The 21,843-nt window shown below is 38.1% G+C and overlaps 1 protein-coding gene across 6 annotated transcripts in view; it reads right to left on the bottom strand.

Annotated features, from left to right (window-relative positions):
- Window positions 1-2,968: 2,968 nt before the first annotated feature.
- Window positions 2,969-21,843, bottom strand: part of LYPD6B (LY6/PLAUR domain containing 6B) — a 132,781-nt gene continuing 113,906 nt past the window's right edge. For 4 of the 6 annotated variants that reach the window (XM_048869166.2, XM_048869165.2, XM_048869164.2 and 1 more), the window contains one exon: window positions 17,121-21,354. In XM_048869166.2, coding sequence (XP_048725123.2) covers window positions 21,190-21,354 — 165 coding nt within the window. In that variant the 3' untranslated portion in view covers window positions 17,121-21,189. Of the gene's footprint in view, window positions 12,597-17,120; window positions 21,355-21,843 lie in introns of those variants that run through there. The other 2 variants (XR_007359114.2, XR_007359113.2) reach the window with 2 other exon arrangements.

The following is a 21,843-nucleotide window of genomic DNA, read 5'->3' as shown; positions in this document are numbered from 1 at the left end:
AGAGAAATGTTTCTACATTTTAAAAGATTGCAAATGAAAAATATCTGTTTGTAAATAAACATCCCCCTTGAAGAGTGTGAAATTCAAACACTGCAGCACTAATCAATTAAAGTGAAAATATCGGTAACATGGTAGAGGAGCATTTGCAGCTGTGGACTGTGGACTGGACTGTGAAAATAATTTTTAAAGAAATATGGCTTGCATCTTTTACAAATAAGTAACCAGTTGTAAGGTGTGTTTCATTAAAATTCACAAAAAAATGTGGTTAGGTTTTAACAAGACCAGATATTCCTGATTCATTTCAAATGCCGAGATCTTAAATCCCAGGCAAATATATGAACTTTAGTCTAACTTTAAAAAAAATTATTCAACTGTAATAGATACCCCTGTTATCTCCCAGTTTCTAAAATAAAGGATGCTGTATATAGAAATCTCTGAAATCTAGATGTTAAGTAGGACTACAATAATGAGAAACTAATTGCTGGTGTAAAGTATCCGATTTTTTCAAATCAAATCAAGAAGCAATTTACTATCTTCTGCAGTGTTCTCTGCCAAAGTAAAGATGGCAAGAGAAAAACTGAGCCCCATTCATTCTGTTTTGTCTTGCAGCACATTGCCAAAGGGTAGCTGAGTATTCAGAGGCCTTTCAGCACAAATGTATATTTCTGGGAAGTTTTTACCATTTCTCCAACTCATTCTTTCTCAGCTCTTCTTTTCTACTTCTTTCTCAGAAGGAAACTAGCTCCAAGCCATTGGCAGCGATACAGACCGGCTATACTTTTTACTAGGCTCAAATAAACCCAGTAAAGTTTGGGAACTTTCAGCATGAGGCCTTTTATTATGAATTGCACTTCACCTTTCACACCTCCCTAAGCCAAAAATCTCACCAGCTACCTCAATAATAACGTGACTGAGAAATCACCAAGATTTTGTATCCTGGGAGAGTAGCCATTTCTGAATGGCTGCTGTGCCACTGAGGATCTCCCCATTTCTTCCCCACCCGTGAGACCTCATGCAATGGTCACTATCACAGCTGATGAAAAAGTACAATTTTCATCCAGCAAGAAATTACAATACTTTGGGGAAAAAAAAGTCCCAAATTAGGATGAAAAGTCAGAATTTTTACATTTTCCATGAAATGCAAATTCCAAAAAGATTTAGATTTTGAAGCATCAAATTGGTTCATATAGATAATATGAAAACATTTAATATAAATGTAAAATATAATACATAAATATAACATTAATGTTACATATAATATAAAAGTCAAAATAAAATTAAACAAAGTAATAAAGCTGACATGAAACATTTCAACATTATCAAAATACAACAAGAAAGTTGAAACAAATTGTTCTGAAGTTTTCCAGTAGAAAATGTCACCAAAATTGACATGTTCCTAAACTGACATTTAGATTTTGATGAAACTGCACTTTCCAATGGAAAAATGTTCTGTCAAAAAAATGTTCAACCAGCTCTAGTCATCTCATCGTCTTTCAGGAAGGACTAGACAGAACTCTCTTTGGGGCCTCTCCTACTGCTCTTTAATTGACTGGAAAGTTCCCTCTGGAATGCTGCAAAGGACTCCCTTTCTAAGGCTCTAAGGGCTGAGAACGTCCAGAGAGAACACAACAAACCAAGACTTGGAGTTCAGACCAGGCCTTCCACTGAAAGCTGCAGTTTTAAAAGCCGCACTATTTTCCATCCAGACTTATGCGAAGGTAGTGAATTGCATGGCATGCTTTCTTTTTCCCTTGGCGCTATGAAAATGGGTTCTACTGATAGGGGGGGGGGACAGACACTCTCAGAGACATTATTTCCTCCCAACCCTGCAAGGACTCAATGCATAAATTCATAATGACTACATCAGTGTTACTGAATCCAAATTTATAAAAATTCCTGCCTCCTATAGGGAACAGGTTGATCTATAGTTATTGACCCTGTTTGGAGCAATGTTTTGAAGCTAATAGATTATTGTGGCAAACATGGTTAAGACATGAACCTCCCCCTAGGAGGAATCAGAATTCACTGTAGCCCTTCTCATTGCCCTAATGAGATATGTATTAACTCAGATAATCTGATGTGTTGGACAGAGGAAAGAAAACACAGTATGTCCTAAATCCAACAATCTACAGTCAGCTGCATAAATATTTTAAAGCAGAGATTTGACAGCTTAAAAACTGTTTGTAAATATATGAATTAGATCCACACCATGTGAAAGCTTCTTAATCCTGTCCATACTCAGACATATAAATCAGCAGATGACATGATGGGTTCTGGAAAGTGAGGTCACTCATTGCTTATTTGCTTCATGCAGATTAATATCTACATCTCTAGTGCCAAGATCTATGCCCACATCCTGCTCACCTTACAGACTAACTGTGTAAGTCTAGCAGGATTTGGTGTTGAATCAGATGCCAAAATAAACAAGCCCTTAAAGCTGTGTGGAGGCCTGGCGGAAAAAAATTGCATATGTGTATGTTTATGAGAGTTATCTGGGGAGCACAGGCACAGAAAGATCTGATTATATTTCCAAATGCAGCAGCTTAAAGGAAGCTATGGTCAAGCTAACACAAAATTACTATTCAGTGAATGAGTGAGATAATTAAATTGACATTGAACCACTAAAATTCCCCTTTAAGTGCACAAATTACAGCATTAAACAACTGTCTATGAGGAATTAATAAAAAGGAAAAGAAATCAATAGACTTCCCATAGTATGATTATTGCTGGTGCTTATTAGTTCGTCAGAATCTTTGGCTAAACAGCCTAATGAGAAATTCCCCAGGATGCAGCGGTATAGCAAAAGGAGAAGGCTCCTTAACATCTGTAAATATAGCATACCAGTGGCGGATTAATGATTTTCCCGCCCCTAGGCCCTGAAATAATTTTTGCCCCTGGCCCCATATGAACTAGTTTTAGCTTTTTTACAAATTTGTTTGAACTAAAATGAATCTAAATATCATTAAAATAATTGAACATTTACAAGTTTTATTATAAATAAAATTACAAGTACAGCAGACCCTCACTTGAACATGCGTCTGTATAGCATGATTTTGCTTATAGTGCGGGACCGCGCATGGATCCAAAACCCCACATTCAAGCTGCGGTACAGTGTATATCAAACGTTTATTTTTTATTTTATGTAGATACTATAAAAGTATGTGAGTAGTAAGTAGTTACATTTGTTTTCGCCTACACCTTTGAGCGGAAAATTTATTAATTAATTCTGTATAATCCGGAGAAGTTGTTAGATCCTTTTCAATTGTCAGGAGAGAAAGGGAGTTTAATTTTTCTTCACTGAGATTAGCCCTCAAATAGTTTTTCACCCTTTTTAATGCCGAAAATGATCGTTCTACTGAACAGTTTGTAGCAGGTGTGCAAACATTCGGAAGGCAATATCAATATTTGGATATACTGAATGAATGTTTTGATTTCGAAGAAGGCTGCAATATCTTAAAATTGACTTCTTTTCACTTTTCAGGAATTTCAACACCTTCCAAATACGATAAAAAAGGAAGACACTCATTCATGAATGATTCTTCTAAATCTCCTTGGTAGCATAGCTGTAATTTTTTAGCGTGAACTGTTATATCTGTTGTTGAAGTATTGGGAATGTTAGAGAGAAACTGAAATCTGCCATAAATTTCTTGATACGCATTATTTCTGCATTTTAATTCAGAGCATACAAGGTCTAGTATTGTTTAAAAGGTATCTACTTTAAATTTATCTCTACCACACATTTCCACTTCACCTTTGCGTGTCATCAGATTGAAGTTTACGCTTTCTTTTTGCCTTGTGTCAAATTCGTATCAGTTTCAGATTTTTCTTTGGCTTTCTCTTTGTACATATCAAACAAGCCCTGTACAGAGTTAATGTATCCTATTAGTGAGTTGTAGAGTTCTACAACTGTCTGTATATCAATATTAACATTTTGCAGTTTTTGGCTAGTTATATGAAATCAATCCAAGAGAGAGCTCCAAAATACAGCCATAAAAGCTGCCTTAAGTCGATCGAGTTTTCGCTGCAGGCCTGCAGCTTCATTACATGTAACAGGTTTCTCAGTAGCATCTTCCTTTATTGTATTTAAGGCTTTAATTATAGCATTCCAGTTTTCACTCAAATTATGACAAGCTTCCACTCGAGACGACCATCGAGTCTCAGAAAGTCTTTTTGTTATTTTACTGCCTGGCTTCAAATCAGATAGTAAAATCTCCCACTGGTGAGTAGAGGCAGAAAAAAATGAAAAGAAAAAAATAAAGATGTTGGACAGTTAAGAAAAATGAACGTGCTTCTTGACAACTTTCTGCTGCACATACTCCAACCAGGTTTAAAGAATGCGCAGAGCAAGGCACAAACACAGCATAAGGATTTATATTCTTTATTCTTGCTTACAACCCGCGATATACACCAGACATGTTAGTGGCATTGTCGTACGACTGGCCACAGCAGTTTGCGATATCTAATCCATAACAATTCAAAAGTTGAAAGTAGAGCATCAGCTAACTGTTCTGATTTGTGGCCAGTATTTGGTAAAAAACAAAGAAACCTCTCTACTGGTATGCCATCATCATTTACATATCACAGTATAAAAGCCAATTGATCAACATGAGATATGTCGGGAGTTGACTCAATGCTTATCGAGAAATATTTGGCCTCTTTACTTCTTTAATAATATTTGAGATCACATTTGAAGCCATCAGTTCTATAAATTCATTACATGTATAGGATGAAAGATAAGATATGTTACCTCAACCTTCATTTCCGTAACGTGCAATGTGATTTGCTAAAAATGGATCGAATTCTGTGACAAGCTCAAGGGCCATCATGTAATTGCCATTATAAGGTGATCCACATTTTTCTACCTTACCTCTAAATGCAAGTCCTCTGCTTGAAAGTTTCTTTACCACTGCTACAATCCTCTTCAACACATTTCTCCAATAAATAATATCTTCTTCCATTTGAAATTTTAAATTCGTATAAATTCTTCCAGATATCTCGCCTCTCCTCACCATTGTCAGTACACATGTTTTATGTTCAGTCGAATTTTCATGTTCACGTAGTCGAGCTGATATGTGTTTCCAATCATGGTATCCACTCGTCACCAGACTAGAGATCCCTCCGAATAATCGACATGGGGCACAAAACATGGTTCCTTTGTTCTCCTAATATAGAAGATATTGCCGTGGCTTTACTTCACTGTTTAAAAGATGTCGTTCAAACACATTTTTTGTTAGAACACACATTTTATCAGTATATTGTCTTTCTGAGTTAGTAAAATCACTATCGATATTTTGTTTAATACCATGCTTTGATAAATACTCAATTGTAGCATCATTCAATATCCGTTGGGCCGGGTCGTCACTTATGGTAGATATTTCAGTGTCAGATTGAATTTCTGATTGATGTGATTCGCAAATCTCTGCAGTATTGTCAAAGATATCCAGATCAGCATGATTCCTGGTAGTCTCTGATATGCTAGTATTTGGAGTATTTTCTTCAACACTAACCGCAGCCGAAATTTCTTAGTTAGTTTCAATATGTACTTTAATCACATCAATATTTTCAATATCAACACCAATATTTTCACTTTTTACTTCACTACTACTTTCAACTATTTTTTCTGTCTCACTGTCAGCACTAACTGATATAACAAAGGAATCTATTTGCGCATTTTTGCTATCATTTCATTTTCCCTTTCTTTCTTTTGTATAGAATTTTTTTTGTTTGTTTGTTTGTTTTTTAACTGAGAACTGCTTAATTTCTTCCTTCCGGTCATATTATTAACGTTTGGGATTCTCGTGAGTATGTTTACTAAATGGTGTCGCACCATCATTGGTGGTTTCAATACGTGCTGTGATTGGCAGAATCACGGCGTCACTGATGCCAAGATTACAAAAATGCTGCTATTATAAATTTGCCGTCCCTGCAAATTTGCCGGCCTAGGCGATAATAAGCCGCTGTAGCATACACATTTTTTTTTAAACAAACAAAAGTCTGCTGTTCTTCGAAGTAACTCCATCACCTAAACTCTGGACTTAAACACTCCTGAAATGAAATCCTGAAGTGAATTTGCTGGGTGTCTTGATTCTGCTTGCTATAGTGAGATGTTAGCACTATGATAGTTAAAGCTGAGCAGAGATTGGCTTGAGCTGTGAACTCTGACCTGAAGTAGGAAGATCTGGTGCCAAGGTTCAATGCCATGTTCATCCCATCACTTTTTCCTTTGTGCTAATGGTGTTCTAAGGGATCACTTATTTAGATCCAGAAATGATTCCAGAATGCTAAATATTTAGCAAGAACACCTCCATTATTGTATTATTAATGGTGGTATCTCCTGAGATGGTTTATTCTTTTAAGATTAAAGATTAAAGAAAAGCTGATCATCAACAACAGAGAATGATGTCCCAATGGCAGATTCTCATTACTAAAATAGGTTTTCCATGAAACTCGTTTTTACAAACTTGATCTACTGCCAATATTGACAGACTAACTAAGAATGATAACTGTACTCTTGAACCAACTGATGATCTTCAGCAACTGGGTTTTATGTATTAGCATGCACATTGTCCCAACAATCCAGAAACAGTTCTTTTGCCATTTGTGTCTCAATTTCAGATCACATAAGGTAAAAATCATCCATGCACTGAGAGATAGCAAAAGGCCTAATGCACCAAGATCCATTTTAACCCTATTTTGAGGACATGAATTTAGCACTGCATAGACCTCCTGCTGGCCATCATGATGGGGAGAATTCAACACATGGGGAACATGATGTGACTTGTCTCCTTCTAGTTTCACATTTAATTTAAAAATATTTTAAAGTAATTTGTGCACATACATTTGATTTAGCAAAAGACAGTTTGTATTCATCCCACTGCCATCTCTCCCTATACAAATCTCAGTTAATTTTAGCAAAATGAAAGGAAATTCAGAACATAAGCAGGCATTGCAGTAATTACTCCAGCCTTCTGCAATTCAGAGATATTGCATTAAAGCAAGATAATTTTTGTTTTCTAAAGTTCACACATTAAATGGACCAGTCATGCTCTGTAGCAAGAACAGGGAGGGAGGAAAATGTAAGTGCAATTGCGGTCCCTTGTTGACTAGTTTTCTGGACAATTTTTCACACAATAGAGAACGATGTCCCAATGGAAAAAGCTCATTAGTAAAATATGTTTTCCATTAAAAGTATTTTAACGAACTTGAGTTAGTGCCAATATGAACAGTGCCAATATGAACATGACAACTGCCCTCTCGAACCAAATTACTGTATTGTATTCAGCACAAGCCATAATTAATTATTGTGGCAAAGTGTCTACTTCCCAGTGCCCGGGACTGAATTTTGGTTCTGCTAAGTGAACAAGATCTTTACTTTGCACTTTCTGGATCCAGTGCTTAATTTGTGCCAGGGCTTGCTGGGGCTGAGCCCTGGCATCTCTGGGCTTGCTGTGTCAATTATGAAAGTAAAAAAATTGCTTGGGTCCCTTGACCTCTTTCATTACAAATGTCTGGATCAAATATGAGACAGCAAAAGGCAAGTTTCCTGTTTATTGTAAATCTGCTGGCACTCAGGAAGATAAAAACTGTGCAGAGTTTCAATAACTCTTCCATAGGGTCTCCAGTGCTGAGCTTAATAATGAAGGATCCTACAATGGCTATGAACTCCCCTCATCAGAAGATATCATCAGGCACAGTGAATACACAAAATTCAAAAATGGTTGACTAGTGCTAGTGACTCCACCTCTGAATACAAAACATTACAAGTAGATGCAAGGTGCAATATTTGAATCAGATTTCAAACACACAAAAGATATTTGGCTCCAATGTTTTTCACCAGCCTATTAAAGAGAAAAGAACAGTTGCTAATTTCAGTTCTGGATTTTTAACAAAATATGGGGACTCTGGTTCTCTGGTTTTGCTTTGGCCCATCTCTGTATAAAACAGAGATATTCATAAAATGAATAGTCAACATATTGTCCAAAATCTGTACACGGAGCTTTCACAGTGTGCTGTCCTGTCTTTTTAACATATGCATTCACAGAATATACAATAGTGCAGTTTTACAGAAGAATAAAACAAAGAGGAGAGAAAGAGACCACATTCTGCTGGTCTTCATTATTTATTTAGTTAGTTTACATTATTTATGTAAAAATATTCTGAATAAAATATTTTAATGAAAAAAGTAATAAGGGTGTAATGCTAATGAGAAAAGAGCCCCAAACTACAATGAACATCCTTATAGCAACCCATTTTCATAAATATTTTTTCCAAAAAATACCACTACAGGGAACGTATGCTTCCTTGGGTACATGGGTATAATTTCCAATGAGGCTAACCGGCATTACAGTATGTGAGCAACCTGAGGGGAAAATAGGCAGCGAAGGAATTAAAATATAGTAGTACATTCCTCTAAGCAATCTCTCTATCTCTCCCTTTCTTTCAGATGTAAATGCAGAGTGGCTTAGAGGTAGTTACAAGAAACTGTTGTAATCACTCAAATGCTCATAAATTATTACATTATCATAACAATCTCTCTTCAAAATGCTGAAAATATCTGGTTCTTTCCACTGTGAGAAGGCAGATTGCCAGGAAAGGGTTAAATGAGTTAGAAGGATAAAACATGGACAGGACTTGAATCGCAAAAACGGAATTACAAAGACTTTGGGCTCAGTCCTGGACACCCTTACTCTGAACTCTACCTATTGAAACTGAGAACATCAAGAAGGGCTACTCACATGAGGAAGGGTCTGCATGCTCTATCCAACACTAGGTTTGATTTTTTTTTCCAATTAACAAGCCTCACACACAGGAATGATTAAGCTGCTCTAGGGCAGCTTGTAAGAAATGATAATTTTACATATAGCAAATTTCGTCCTGGTGGATGGTGGATTTGCATACTCTAAGCCTGATCTTGAGAGGGGTTGAGCATGTGCAATTCCACTGACTTCAATAACTGCGGGTGCTCAGGATCAGGCAATTTATTCTTACGGGAACCATGTAACCACTCCTGGTGGTAGGGAGAGGAAGGCAGCAGTTGGCCAATGGTTTTGAGAGAAACCCTTGCTCTTATGAAAAGCGCCATGGGATATTTAATTTTCATAATGAGCAGAGAGAGCCTAAGTCACATGCCCATTACACTGCATGAATCTCACATTATCTAACACAGAAGGGCTGAGGTAATGGGGCCATGGTTCAAACCCATGATTTCAGGGAACCTAGGCATTTCACACCTGACACTTTAAACTACTAATGGTTTGTTTACATATGGAGTTATTCAGGAATAGCTATTCTGGAATAAGTCCATGTGTGGATACATGTATTGTGGAATAAGACTGCCTTGCTCCTATTTACTTGACTCCACTTTCAAAGTATGTTAAGCTAAACAAGAACAAAGCATCCTCATTCCAGAATAAGAGTGTCCACATGTGGAGTTATCCCTGAATAACTCCATTTGTAGACAAGCCCTTATACAACCCTTCTGAAATAAATAACTAGTCAAATACATTATTCAAAAAAGAAATGTCACCTAGACAACTTTTAGTATAAAATCACCCATTTTTGTAGGATAATAGCTAGATGCATAGGCTCTGAAATTTGAGAACCCAAATGCATTTTTCCAAGGTTTCTGGAGAACACAAACCTAAGGCTGTTTCATGAGTTTATAGCATTTGTGGTGACTCAGTGCCATGCAGGATAATGTTTAAACCACGAAAACACAGTTGTTTTACACCCTCCACCTGCCAGTTCTGCCTTGCCCCACATCTGAATATAAACTTTGAAACAGGAGGGGGACTTTTTCTAAAATAAATCTTGTGTATTTTTGGTCTCAAATATCCATTAACACTTCATTCAAGAGCTCATCGTTTTCCATTCAGTGAACCTACCCGCTCAATAATGTAACCTCAGCTGATCTGTACAGCACCTCCCAGGGGCACATCAAGCCTTAATGAAAACTTCTGTAAACCCAAAACCCTTGTAAAGGGTATAGTCTATTCCTTTCTACAGAGACATTGTGTTTTCCATGTCTTTCAAACGTCCAGGCTGTTTACATTAGCCATTCTATCTCCCTAAACTGGCTTAGACTGGCAGGGGTACCTGCTGGTTTTCAGCAGTGGCTGTTACTGTAAAGTAAAATGAAAAACAAACTACTCTTATTCTAGATTTTCCTCTAGGTACACCAAACTGAAAAAGAAAGGGTCAGGGAGAGGACTTCAGGGCTTCTCATAATGTATAAGTGAAATTCCAAAAGCAGTGGTGTTCAAATAAATGTGAAGAAATTGAGAGGAGGCACCATATGCTCCCACTTTCTCCAGGCTCTATGGAAATTAAAATGCTCATTAATCAAGTTCAACCTCCAGAAGACTGATCTATGAGTAACACACTCAGAGAACCTACTTTTTAGAAAGACCTCCTTGGTGTCACAATGGTGACAGAGCCAGTGAGAAATTAGTCAAAACAATAACTAATGACATTGCATGTTACCTGGAAGAGGCCCCTTTTTAAGGGTCAGAACCATAATGTGCATTGTCATGGAAACTACAAGCAAGACATTGTAAAGAGGAGCTTCAAATTAACCTGCAAGGGTAACTATATGTACCTCTGGTCAGAGTTCCCATCCGTCTCTGCTTTCACTTTGCTGATTTTAAATTACTCAATTTTCTTTCTTTCAGATGACTAGGTTTTGCACACTTTTACGATGCCTGTTTATCTTAGCATTTTCTATGGTGCCTATCACCATAATTTTCTAAGCCCTTTATGCCAGACACACAAGGTTATTTCTTAAAGTGACACTGTCAAACTTGACCTATGATCTGCAAAAAATAGTCCTATTTGGAAGCTTTTTTGTTTCTCTCTCTCATGACCCTTCATTCATCTCCTTTCATAAAATAACTGAATGATTAGGAATGGCCCCACAGCTGGAGCTCCTTTTACCAAGCATCATCATGTTACCAATGTGTTTTCTGTAAAGTAAGCTGAGTTCAGTAACCTTAAATATTTCAGGAACTCATGGCCATAACACTGGCTAAGATACTGAATAGCAGTGGGGAATCAGGTGAAGAGGATGACTTCAGATTCCCAAGTTTCCTGTGATAAGCAATGTAAATTTAGGGCAGATTGTGTCACATTGGGTAAAACTTAGTCAACCCATAGCCTCATTCACTTCATTGGGACTATACATGGGGTGAGGTACTACCCAATATGACTAATGCTACCACAAGCTGGCCCTTAAAATCATGTTTCAAGTTCCAGAAAATTGGATACTGGTTGCCTTTATTTGGATGCACTTTGTCTTTATTTGATTTGGGGGAGAATAAAAATGAATAAAAGACAATACACGGAGAACCTTTGGAGGAAGATTCAGATTAAGGAGCAGATTTTCAAAGGCACACGTGTGAGTTAAGCATCGAACTCCCACTGGCTTTCAGTGTGAGCTGAGTACCCAACAGTCTTTGTACCATGGGAAATATCCCATGTCCCTTAATTAAAATATATTGACAATTGTGTCTCCTCATAAGTGTGATTCTTGCAACTCTCATTGCATGTAAAGACCCATCTTCATCATGTTTTTGTCCCAGGGTGATACACAGTGTGCCTGCTGGCACCAAATTTAAAAGTTATAAATCAGGGGATGATGATTAATGTGAGATGTGGGTTCTCTTCCTGGCTCTGCCATTGGCCTACAGGGAGACCTTGGGCAAGGCACTTCACCTCCTTGTGCCTGAATTTCTCCACTGTAAAATGGGGATAATGATGCTCTCCTCCATTGTAAAGCACTTTGTGAGCTACTGACGAAAAGTGCTATATAAAAAGCTAAGTATTATTACTGTTCTTTCAGATGGTGACAGTAACATTCTATTTCATTCTATTTCTTTAGATTATTTCTCCCAGCTAACATCAGTTCTTCCATCAATTCTGTACTGCATAGTTCATTTAACAATCACAATAAGAAGGTAAGGCTTTGGATATTTATTGCCTCAGGTCAATGAGCTTTGCCACTTTGGCTGTCAACTCAAATATTGTTTATACACACAAACAAATTTTCAAGTGCTAGGAGAAACAATTCAGTATTCTTCATATGATTCATCATATACAAATCACTTTAGCCAGCCTTATTTAAATTAGTAGGATCTACCCAGAATAACCTTATCACAGTAATTCATTCGTATTATCACAATAATGGCTTAATGGACTGTAGGCTGACAGATTTTTGCCTGCCATTTGTACTACTCTCATTTTGTTTTAAAATAAGGAATTGTGCATGTAACCACCACATATATTGGGTGAAATCCTTGCCCAAATAAAGTCAATGGCAAAATTCCCATTGACTTCAATCAAGCAAGGATTTCACCTATTGTATTCAAAACTTACACTGATCATTTAAACATTGCTTTTCAAAACACACATCCCATGTTTCCTTTAGCGTATCATACTGTTCTTCAGCCGTATATTCTTTTCAAAGTTAAACAACGTAGAAGAAAGAATAGTATAAGAACCTTGCATAGAGTTGGTTTGGGGACACAGTCTTGTTTGTCAAAGCCGTGAATGGAATTCCAAAATATATCTGATGATAGACTCAGTAGTGTTCTGAGTTCTACCTGGAAGAAGCATATAAGCATCATTAAACATAGATTGAAGAGGTACCTCACTACAAGAAAATAGCCATAATATAAGTCATATTCGCTTGTGTGTGTCCAGCTGACAATGTAGACAATGTAGCTGATAATTTTAAGGAGAAAGAAAGAGAAGCTAAGTGATTTCAAAATGCTAACACAATTCTTGGAAGCTGGAACATGAATCAAGAATTGCAGATCGAGAGGATGAGTGGTGTTGTGGTTAAAGCACTGGATGCACCCCTAGGAGAAAAGGGGTCTCTTGTATACCAATTCCTCTGTAAAGTGAGGATATTATTTCCCCACCATACTCAGGAGCCTAAATTCATTAATAATGTCTGTGAGGCCCTCAGATATTTCTGTCATAGACACAACATTATTCAAGCATGGAACAGAGGGCTGTTTGTTTATTTTTTGGTATATATGTTGCCTGTGGTATAGCTGGTGGGGGTTACAATGTATATCTGTGTGTGTGTGTGTATACACACACACACACATTCTCACTCTCTCTCTCGTTTATTCTCTGAGTAGTTCTTTTTCTCCCTGGAATCCAAAATCAATGTCACAGAAAGGTCAATCAGCTACTCCTACTTACCAAGTGTGATACAAGAACAAGATGGAATGAATGAGAAGAGAAACACATTTAAAACAGATACTAGGAAATATTTTCCTAAACACAAAGTATATTCGGCCACAGAGTATTGTAAAGAAAAAATACCTTTCTAAACTTGGCTAATTGACTTGATTATAGTTAACCTGAGTAAACGTAAGTTGTTGTTATTCCCTTCATCCTCCTTCCCTAATTCCTTCTGACTTTACATCCCATTTTAGCACCTTGTCACAAATTAGTCTGTTAGCTCTTTGGCGCAGGGACTGTCCTTTATTCTGTGTACAAACAGCACTTGGTGGGGCTGCCATCCTGAACAGGGCCTCCGGGTGCCACAACAGTAAAAACAAACAATAATAAAGGAAAGCTCAATAGGGATGAGAAATAGAGGATGAAAAATCACGTTAAACACAAACATTGGTATAATGTAGTCAAGTGTAACACTTCTGTAGGAACACAGTGGGACAGGTCAGACAACACAACCTGTACAATGGAAACTAAAAGAGGAAAAACAAATGCAAGAATAATGTGTTTACAAAAGCCAAACAGAACTTTTGTTTAGTTCAAATGGAAGTTTCAGAACTGCTACACTGTACTAACCAAACACTATATTCATTTTGTTTTCATATTACTGAAATGAGTGGTTCTATCCCCACCTCCTAATTTGTACCTCATTCCAAAGTAAATACATTCAACTCTACCATAGGATTGTCACTTCAGAATAGCATCACATCACTCTTTCTTCTGTTTATAGTGGCACAACATAAGGGGAGGTGGTTTAAAAACTAATAAGCAGCAGTAAAAGGCCAAAGCAAAGGAAAACAAAGGAACACTGTGATGTGACCTTTAAACCTTTTCCTGCAGTACCGTAGCTTTTATCCTTGCACAAATATATTCCATCATTCAAAACACTGAACATCTTCAGAGTGTTTTCCTACTTTTGATAATTGGAGCTTTCTAACAGAATACTTTCCACTGATACTAAATTTTAAAGCAACCATGCCAAATTGTAATGGAAGTTCAGCAGTCCAGGACAATGAGTATACATACAATAAGTATGTTCATTCCCCTTTCCATCCTCCACCCACATATTCACCAGGCCCAAACTTACTTACAAGGAATGATGACCACAGTCTGAGATGGCAAAACCCCCACTGACTTCACTGGGACCAGGATTCCACCCTACGTTTCCACTGGTGCTAAGTTAGTATAGTAAGCACACCCCACAAAGCATCTATTATGGTACATGGAGGGTCAGGGAAATGGTCTTATTCTTTTTTCCACTTAGAAAAGCAAGCCCACTCCCGAAAACAACTTCATCTTGGTCCACTTCTGCAGTTGCAAAACCAGGTTTTGCAACCAGGAGGGGCAATGGGTCATTGGTGGTGCTACTTTCAATTATACCTATTGGCTTGCTAATTTCACACGTTGTCATGCCTGTGTATTATAACCACTAAAACTAACACAGACTTGCTAAGCAGTGGTGGATGTAGCCTCCATATTCAATGGATTCAATCAGGGCTTAAATTCAGCCAAGCTATTTTCAAAACCTCTGGAGGAGTTTGTATAGCACACTGCAGGGGATAGGGGAGGGGGGCACTCCAGGAAATACTCTATAAGAATGTAAGCCCTAGATGCAATCCTCCTCCTTCTGATGAGGGTGCACTGACCATCCATAGCAGCACCCTCTGCCCCAGCACCACAATCCTAATCCTAGCCTGATGCAAAGGGGAAGCTCTGGAGTGGGTGGGGGAGGGCAAACCTGTCCCACACTCTCCCAGTAGCAGCGACTCTTGTTCCGCGGTGCTGGGCCCAGCTCCCTTTTCTGGGTATGGAGACCTTGTGCATGGAGAGGCCTGGCTGCCTCTCCATCATAGTGGAGGGGCAGTTGGACCAAATTGGAGTGGTACTGCAACATAGCCCACAGCTTGCTCTGTTTTCACCCCCGCCAGGGCCTGCCCTCTGCACCAGGCTGGGATTGGGGTTGGAGTGTGGGGCCAGAAAACATTGTTGTGCATGGTTGGTGCCCCCAGGTCACAACACCAGAGCATGTGACAATTCATGTCATAAACCTCCTTTTGTCAGTTTCATAATATGCTTGAAAAGGCACTACACATACACCTAATGGCTGCCGGGAGCGGAGGGTCAATTCCTACCACTGGCAGTTCGTGTGAGCTAAGGGTGCTCAAAATACTGCAGGAACTGCTCAGCCCATATGAGAAAGCCCAAAATGAATGGAGATATTCCCCTGAAAATCTAAACACATACAACTTTTCTTTTCATTACAGGCAGCACGGTTTGGTAGTGGTCAACACTGTGGATCTTAAAGGCTCAACTAGAGCTGGCCAGGAAACAAAATCTCCATACCACTAAAAAAACAGCGAGTTCTGGGGGAGAAAAAAATTGGCCTGAACTGCGACAATAATTCAAAACCTCAAAATTTTTCATGGGACTAAAATGTTCCTGCTGCCTGGGCTTGCTGGCTCTCCAGCTGTCCCCCTGGCAGGTGGGTGTGACTGCCCAGCTCACCAGCTGCCTGGACTTGCCAGCACCTTGGTTGCCTGGGCTTGCCAAGCACCAGCTGCCTGCCTAGGAGACAGGCAGGCACAGCCTGGCTCTCCACCTGGTAGGCAGGCTGCCAGCTCCCTGCATACTGGCCAGGCAGCCTGGCATGCAGGCAACTGGACAGCCTAAGAAGCTCACCAGCCCAGGGAACTTGCAAGCCAGGCATCCTCGGAAGCCAGGGACCCAGTATCCCAGGTACCTGGGCAGGCAGCCGGATGTGGAGCCAGGCAACCCATCAGGCAGGATGCTGGGGTGCTAGGCAGCCTAGCAGGTAGGCTGCCAGGGAGCCAGGAGGGATGGCAGGAAGCCAGACCAACCTGCCTGTATTCTGTTAAAAGTTTTGATGGAATAGACACGTCCGCATAGAATGTTTAGATTTCATTGAATTCAGCATTTTCTGACGTAAAATTTCTGTCACAAAAGTTTGACCAGATGAATTGCAACCTTGTTGGCCACCAGTTGAGGAGTCAATATGGTTCCATATGATTCAACGTCTGGTTTTGTCAGGGTTTTTTTTAAATAGCAAGTTATATTATTAATAATAATTGAATTAAAAGAATATTAAGATTGCAAAATCAAGCACTCAAAAATTAGGAAATGCCAGATATAAGCAGCCCTTATTCAGTCTCCTCATTAAAAGCATGCAGTCTTTGAATACATGACAAAATACTATTCCTTCCACAGGATCCCTGTCTCATTCAGGGCACAGAGTTGTATTGTGAAGGAGGCTGCTGTCCATAGGACCCTGTCTCATTAGTTACAGAAGCTGGAAGCTATGCAACTGAGATAGGGGATTGCAGAAAAAGAAAGGATAGTCTTGTGTGTAAAACAGTTGAATGCTAGACTGGATTCTATCCCTGCCTCAGCCACAGATTTCCTTTGTGATGCTGGGAAAGTCAAACTTTTCACAGGTGATCACTATTTGCATGTTCCGCGGTTTTTCTTTGTGCCCAACTGGAGACTTTTCCTCCACTGAGACGCTGACCTTCAAAGCCAAGAACTCTGCTACCAATCAGCAGAGGGACAATAGTAGTGTCAGAAGCTGGGCATTGCCATCGGAAGAAGGGGTAACAGCAATAAACAAGAAGAGTATAAGCATTACATCTAACCTCAAATTCTAGATCAATAAACCCCACAATACCAAAATCTGCCACTCTTACTTACCAAATTGAGTAATACATAAGTGCACTGGAATCAACGGACTGGAATGACTCCTCCTGGAGTCAAAGTGCTAGGAAGAGTGACAGTCTCTGGCCCACACTATTTAATTTTTTTTAAGTAGCAAAATTCAGTTCTTTCTTCTAGGCTATTTCAATATATAAATATTCTCCACCAACTAATATTTTAATACCTTTAATCAAAAGTGCCAGTTTTTCAAAGGAGACTTAAAACAGGAACACTGAGAGATAAGAAACACTGATACAGACACAAACATTGAATAGCTGAAGATGTTTTGTTACAAATACATTCAAACTTTGGAAAAAACAATCGACTCTAGACTGTCCCTAGTACAATGTAAAAATGCAATATTTAAATAAAGCTGTTTGCCACTCAACTGTACAAATTACTTCAAAGACAAGAGCAATACCCTTTTTGGGTCCTATTTGTTATAATCTTGGAATAACCATTTTGTGGTCATGATATCTTAATCTTCATAGCAGTCAAGGGCCAAATTCAACGCTGGTATAACTCCATGGATTGGATTTCACAACATATATTTAATTTTATTTCAAAGCAGAATACAAAGGGATCATTCTGTCCTGGGATGCACTTGAGTATGGCTCCCATTGATTTTAATGATTGCTTGCTGCATCCAAAGACATTTAGCCCATCACAGATGGCAGTGCAATAACATTTAATGCCTGTTTGGTAGGAGAACATTCATGTGTGTTTAAGTACATGCAATGCCTAGCTACTGAAAATCATACTCCTAGAGTCAAATGGTGCCCCCAGATGCTCCCACTGAAATTAACAGGACTTGCACATTGATAACTGCGGGTAGAACGTAGCCCATATTTTAACCTATTTCTTAAATGTAAAAATGTTACATTAATATAACATGATTCCACATGCAAGCCTTATAAAGTCAAAAAATGTGAAAGCTAAGCTTTAATATGAAACCCCTATATCCCATCGTGATGCAGTCTTAAATTATGTAATCACATCCTATTTCTCTAACACACTAGAACACAGTCTTTTTCTATGAACTTAGATTCACAAGTACGTCCAAGATAAAATACAATCACAAATATAGAGGTTTTATGTATGTGCAAAACGGCAAAGGCAATGATGCACAATCAATCTTAACTTTCACATCTTCTGAGCCGAGTGCTTAATTGTGCAACCCTCATGTTGAATTGACATTTTTTTGCATTTATTTCCTAGAGTTTCTTAATAGGGAAAAAAACCAAACAGTTCTATAACTAACAGGCACCAATTAACCAAGGCCAACTAGAGCCTATCAATGTCATTAGCAGCCTGCAAATGTGCCGATTTAAGAAGCACCAGACTGCCAATGAGGAACTACTGCCTCTTATTATTGTCAATTGCATTCCTCACCTGTGCATGCACAGGAGATAATCTCATCAGTTCAAGAAAATCTTAAAGTAGCATCAGCATGGCCTACCTTCTGGCCAGTACTTCAAGATCCTAGCTCTGCTCCCAAGTTGTGTAGTTTGGAATCTTATTTGCAAAATAAACAAATCTAAAGTTTTAGATCTTTTTAAACTATTTACAGTAAACTCATCTAAGGCCACAAGCCTTGTTAAGCTTTATATTGTCATTTTCAACTGCACAAATCATTCCAAGGAACAGAATTTGAGGGAGCACCTCGAGCCTGGAGGGCTGCCGGGGTAGGAGTATGCAGGTGAAGAGGCAGAAGTCAGGAAAGTGTATTTTTACATGCTTTCATAATTCAGAAAACCATTGAAAAGATTTTGCTTTAATTTTATTGAAGAATTCACCTTCGGGCAGAGAACCAAGTCCAGAAAATGTCAGCCCAAAAGAGAATGTTGCAGAAACCTAAAACCAGGAACTAATAATGGAAAGTGTTCTGTGATCTCAGCTACAGCTGTCATTACCTGCTAGACTGATAAAACAATTAAAGAAGCATTAAAGACATTACCTTTAAAGAAAGAAACATTTTGCTCAATACTAGGAAATTCTTCCTTATAGCTTGATCTACTGGACTTTGGAATAGTCAGTCTTCCATAAGAAGATGTCAAAAATCCATTGCTTGAAATAGTTAGATTTAGATGACAGGAAAGAACCCTGCACTGGCAAGCGAAGGGAGTGAATGATCTTTTCCATTTGTAACTTATTACAACTCTAATTATTTTTTGTAAGTGCCTCTTCATCAGATTGTGGCGATAGATTTTAGACATGTCACATATTTGCATACAGGAAAAATAGAAGAAAAAGGGTCACCATTCTAAGAACTTCTCTGGATATATGTTGGTGTAGATCATCATCAATTTTGAAAACATCAGTAAAGTTTTTCCAATTGCCAGTTAAAATTAAAATAGCTAAGTGTACTTAAACAAGTTAGAGAGAAATAAAAAAGATTTGACACACACAGGTTGAAACTACAGAGTTGTTCAACATTTTTCAGAGATTCAATTTTTGATTAAATCTTTATGTTGCACTGAAAATTTCAATTACAAATCCTACAAAAATATTTGGACAAAATTTTCACAACTTTTTCCCCCCTCAATTTTTCAACCAATTCTGATGACACAGAAAACTTTTGATTTCTCATCATCTTAGCTTTTCAATAAAGAGTCTAACTTATTAGTGGTTACATCTGTGAATTCACAAATAAAGTACTAAAAAAAAAATTCTGAAACAAAAAATGCAACACAGTGCTCCGTTCAAACTGTATGGGTCAGACTCATGACCATGCTGCAGTGCAAAGGGGATGGTGGATCCAGTAAGTAAAGACTCTGGGCACAAGCTTGGGCAAAAAAGGAGGCATGGTTGAAACTTCCTTCCATCCATAACCATCAGCACAGGTCCCAGAGAGTCCTGGGAGCCTTGAGGTTGTGCTCAGGACAGGGCTGACGTATGCTGGTACACAGGATCAGGGTGTTTGCAAGCACAGAGAATCTGAGCCAAAATATTAACAACAAAAATAGTCAAAAATAGTCAACATTGGCATATGTTGTAAATCAGACCGAATACTGACAAAGTAAGTGAAATCATTCTCTATCAGTCTTCAGAATTGACTTCTTCATGTGAAAGAGAGAGACAGTGAATCTGAAAGTATCCAGCCCTTGAACCAGAGGGATGAGAATACACATAAATATGACACACACGTTGTTCATTGCAAGGCTTACAAAGGAAAACAAAGATTTTTTTGTAACATGCAACAGTAACCTAAATTCTACCATTTTTAATTTTTCCAACTGGTCAGATGTGCAACATTAGTCAAAATATGCAATAAACCAGGCTTTAAAAAAAATCTACTACAACTGTGGGAAAAAAGGGTAAGATTGGCAACATTATTTTTAGAAACTTAAGCCATACTTTTCAAAGCTGGGTGCCTAACGTTAGGCTCCTAAATAAAAGTGGTGAGGTATCTGGAAGAACTGATCACCCACAAATCCTATCAAAGACAATGGGAGATACAGGTACTCAGCACTCTTTCAGACTGCTTTAGTTACATGCCTAAATAGAGACTCATAGGAGCCTAAGCAGTTGGTCATCTTTTGTTAGGATTTTATTTATTTTTTGGTGGATTCATCATTTTATAATCTGAGGAGGGGTCACAATGTTTTTGTAGGAGAGAAAAAAAAAATTAAATATTTTTCAGTTTTTCCATAGGACATCGAAGTTCTGACCAAAACTGAATAAAAAAAGCACTTTTGTCTATTTCTTAGACACCTTGTTCTCAATGAACATGGTGTTCATGGAGAACTGTAAAGGATGAACTTAAACATAACATTTTCTCATCAATAAGGCAGACAAGAGACTACAACACTACAAGTCAATACTCAAAGTTATGAAAAAAGTGGCTTCTCTTGAGATAAGCTTGGCACAGCTTTTGCATCTAGAAGTATCCCTTTATCTCACCTGGTAAATTGACTGCCTACAGACAACCAGTTTCCTTGTTCAAGTAATGTGCAGAGTGTACACACGCTTCCACCACCAAATGAAGAATTCAGATAACTGGTTAAAGTCTACTATAGTGTCTGGTCACCAGTTTGTTTGTTTTTAAATACTTCAGACTCTTTCCAAGAATTTTCAATAAATGATCAACAAACTTCATGATGTGCATGTCCATGTTTTCCTACCATCTTCTATCATCTGAAGGGGGCCGGAGTCTTTCTTCAAACTGAAATGTTCTTCTTATAGCTGAGCCCAGAAAGTTTATCCCTCTGAATCACATTTGGCACATGGAAAGCTGCATCATAACAACATAATTGTTATGACTGATGCAAGTACTGGAATACTAATTGTCCTCCTGCTGCCATCTGATGTCCTCGGAGCATGCATTACTGAAAATACTGCATTTGTGCGATTGGTTGGTATTTCTACATTGCAGATCATCCCTTCACAGCAAGAAATGCATTCCTGTTAATAAAAAGGAGATTGGTAGGCAGGAGTGGCTGCAACAGAAGTTTATAGTGTATATGCTTTCAATTGCAAGGGTTATTACTAGGGCTGTCAAGCAATTAAAAAAATTAATCGCAATTAATCATGATTAATCACGCCATTAAACAATAGAATAGCATTTATTTAAATATTTTGGATGTTTTCTACATTTTCAAAAATATTGATTTCATTTACAACACAGAATACAAAGTGTATAGTGCTCAGTTTATATTTATTTTTGTTTATAAATATTTTCACTGTAAAAACAAAAGAAATATTATTTTTCAATTTCCCCATTTCAAGTACTGCAGTGTAATCTCTTTATCATGAAAGTTGAATTTACAAACATAGAATTATGTAAAAAAAACCTGCATTCAAAAATAAAACAATGTAAAACTTTATAGCCTACAAGGCCACTCAGTCCTACTTCTTGTTCAGCCAATCGCTCAGACAAACAAGTTTGTTTAC

This window comes from Caretta caretta, chromosome 11, assembly GCF_965140235.1.
Source record: "Caretta caretta isolate rCarCar2 chromosome 11, rCarCar1.hap1, whole genome shotgun sequence".
Lineage (NCBI taxonomy): Eukaryota > Metazoa > Chordata > Testudines > Cheloniidae > Caretta > Caretta caretta.
The sequence above is the reverse complement of the archived record's forward strand: the minus strand, read 5'-3'. Positions and strand labels throughout refer to the sequence as shown.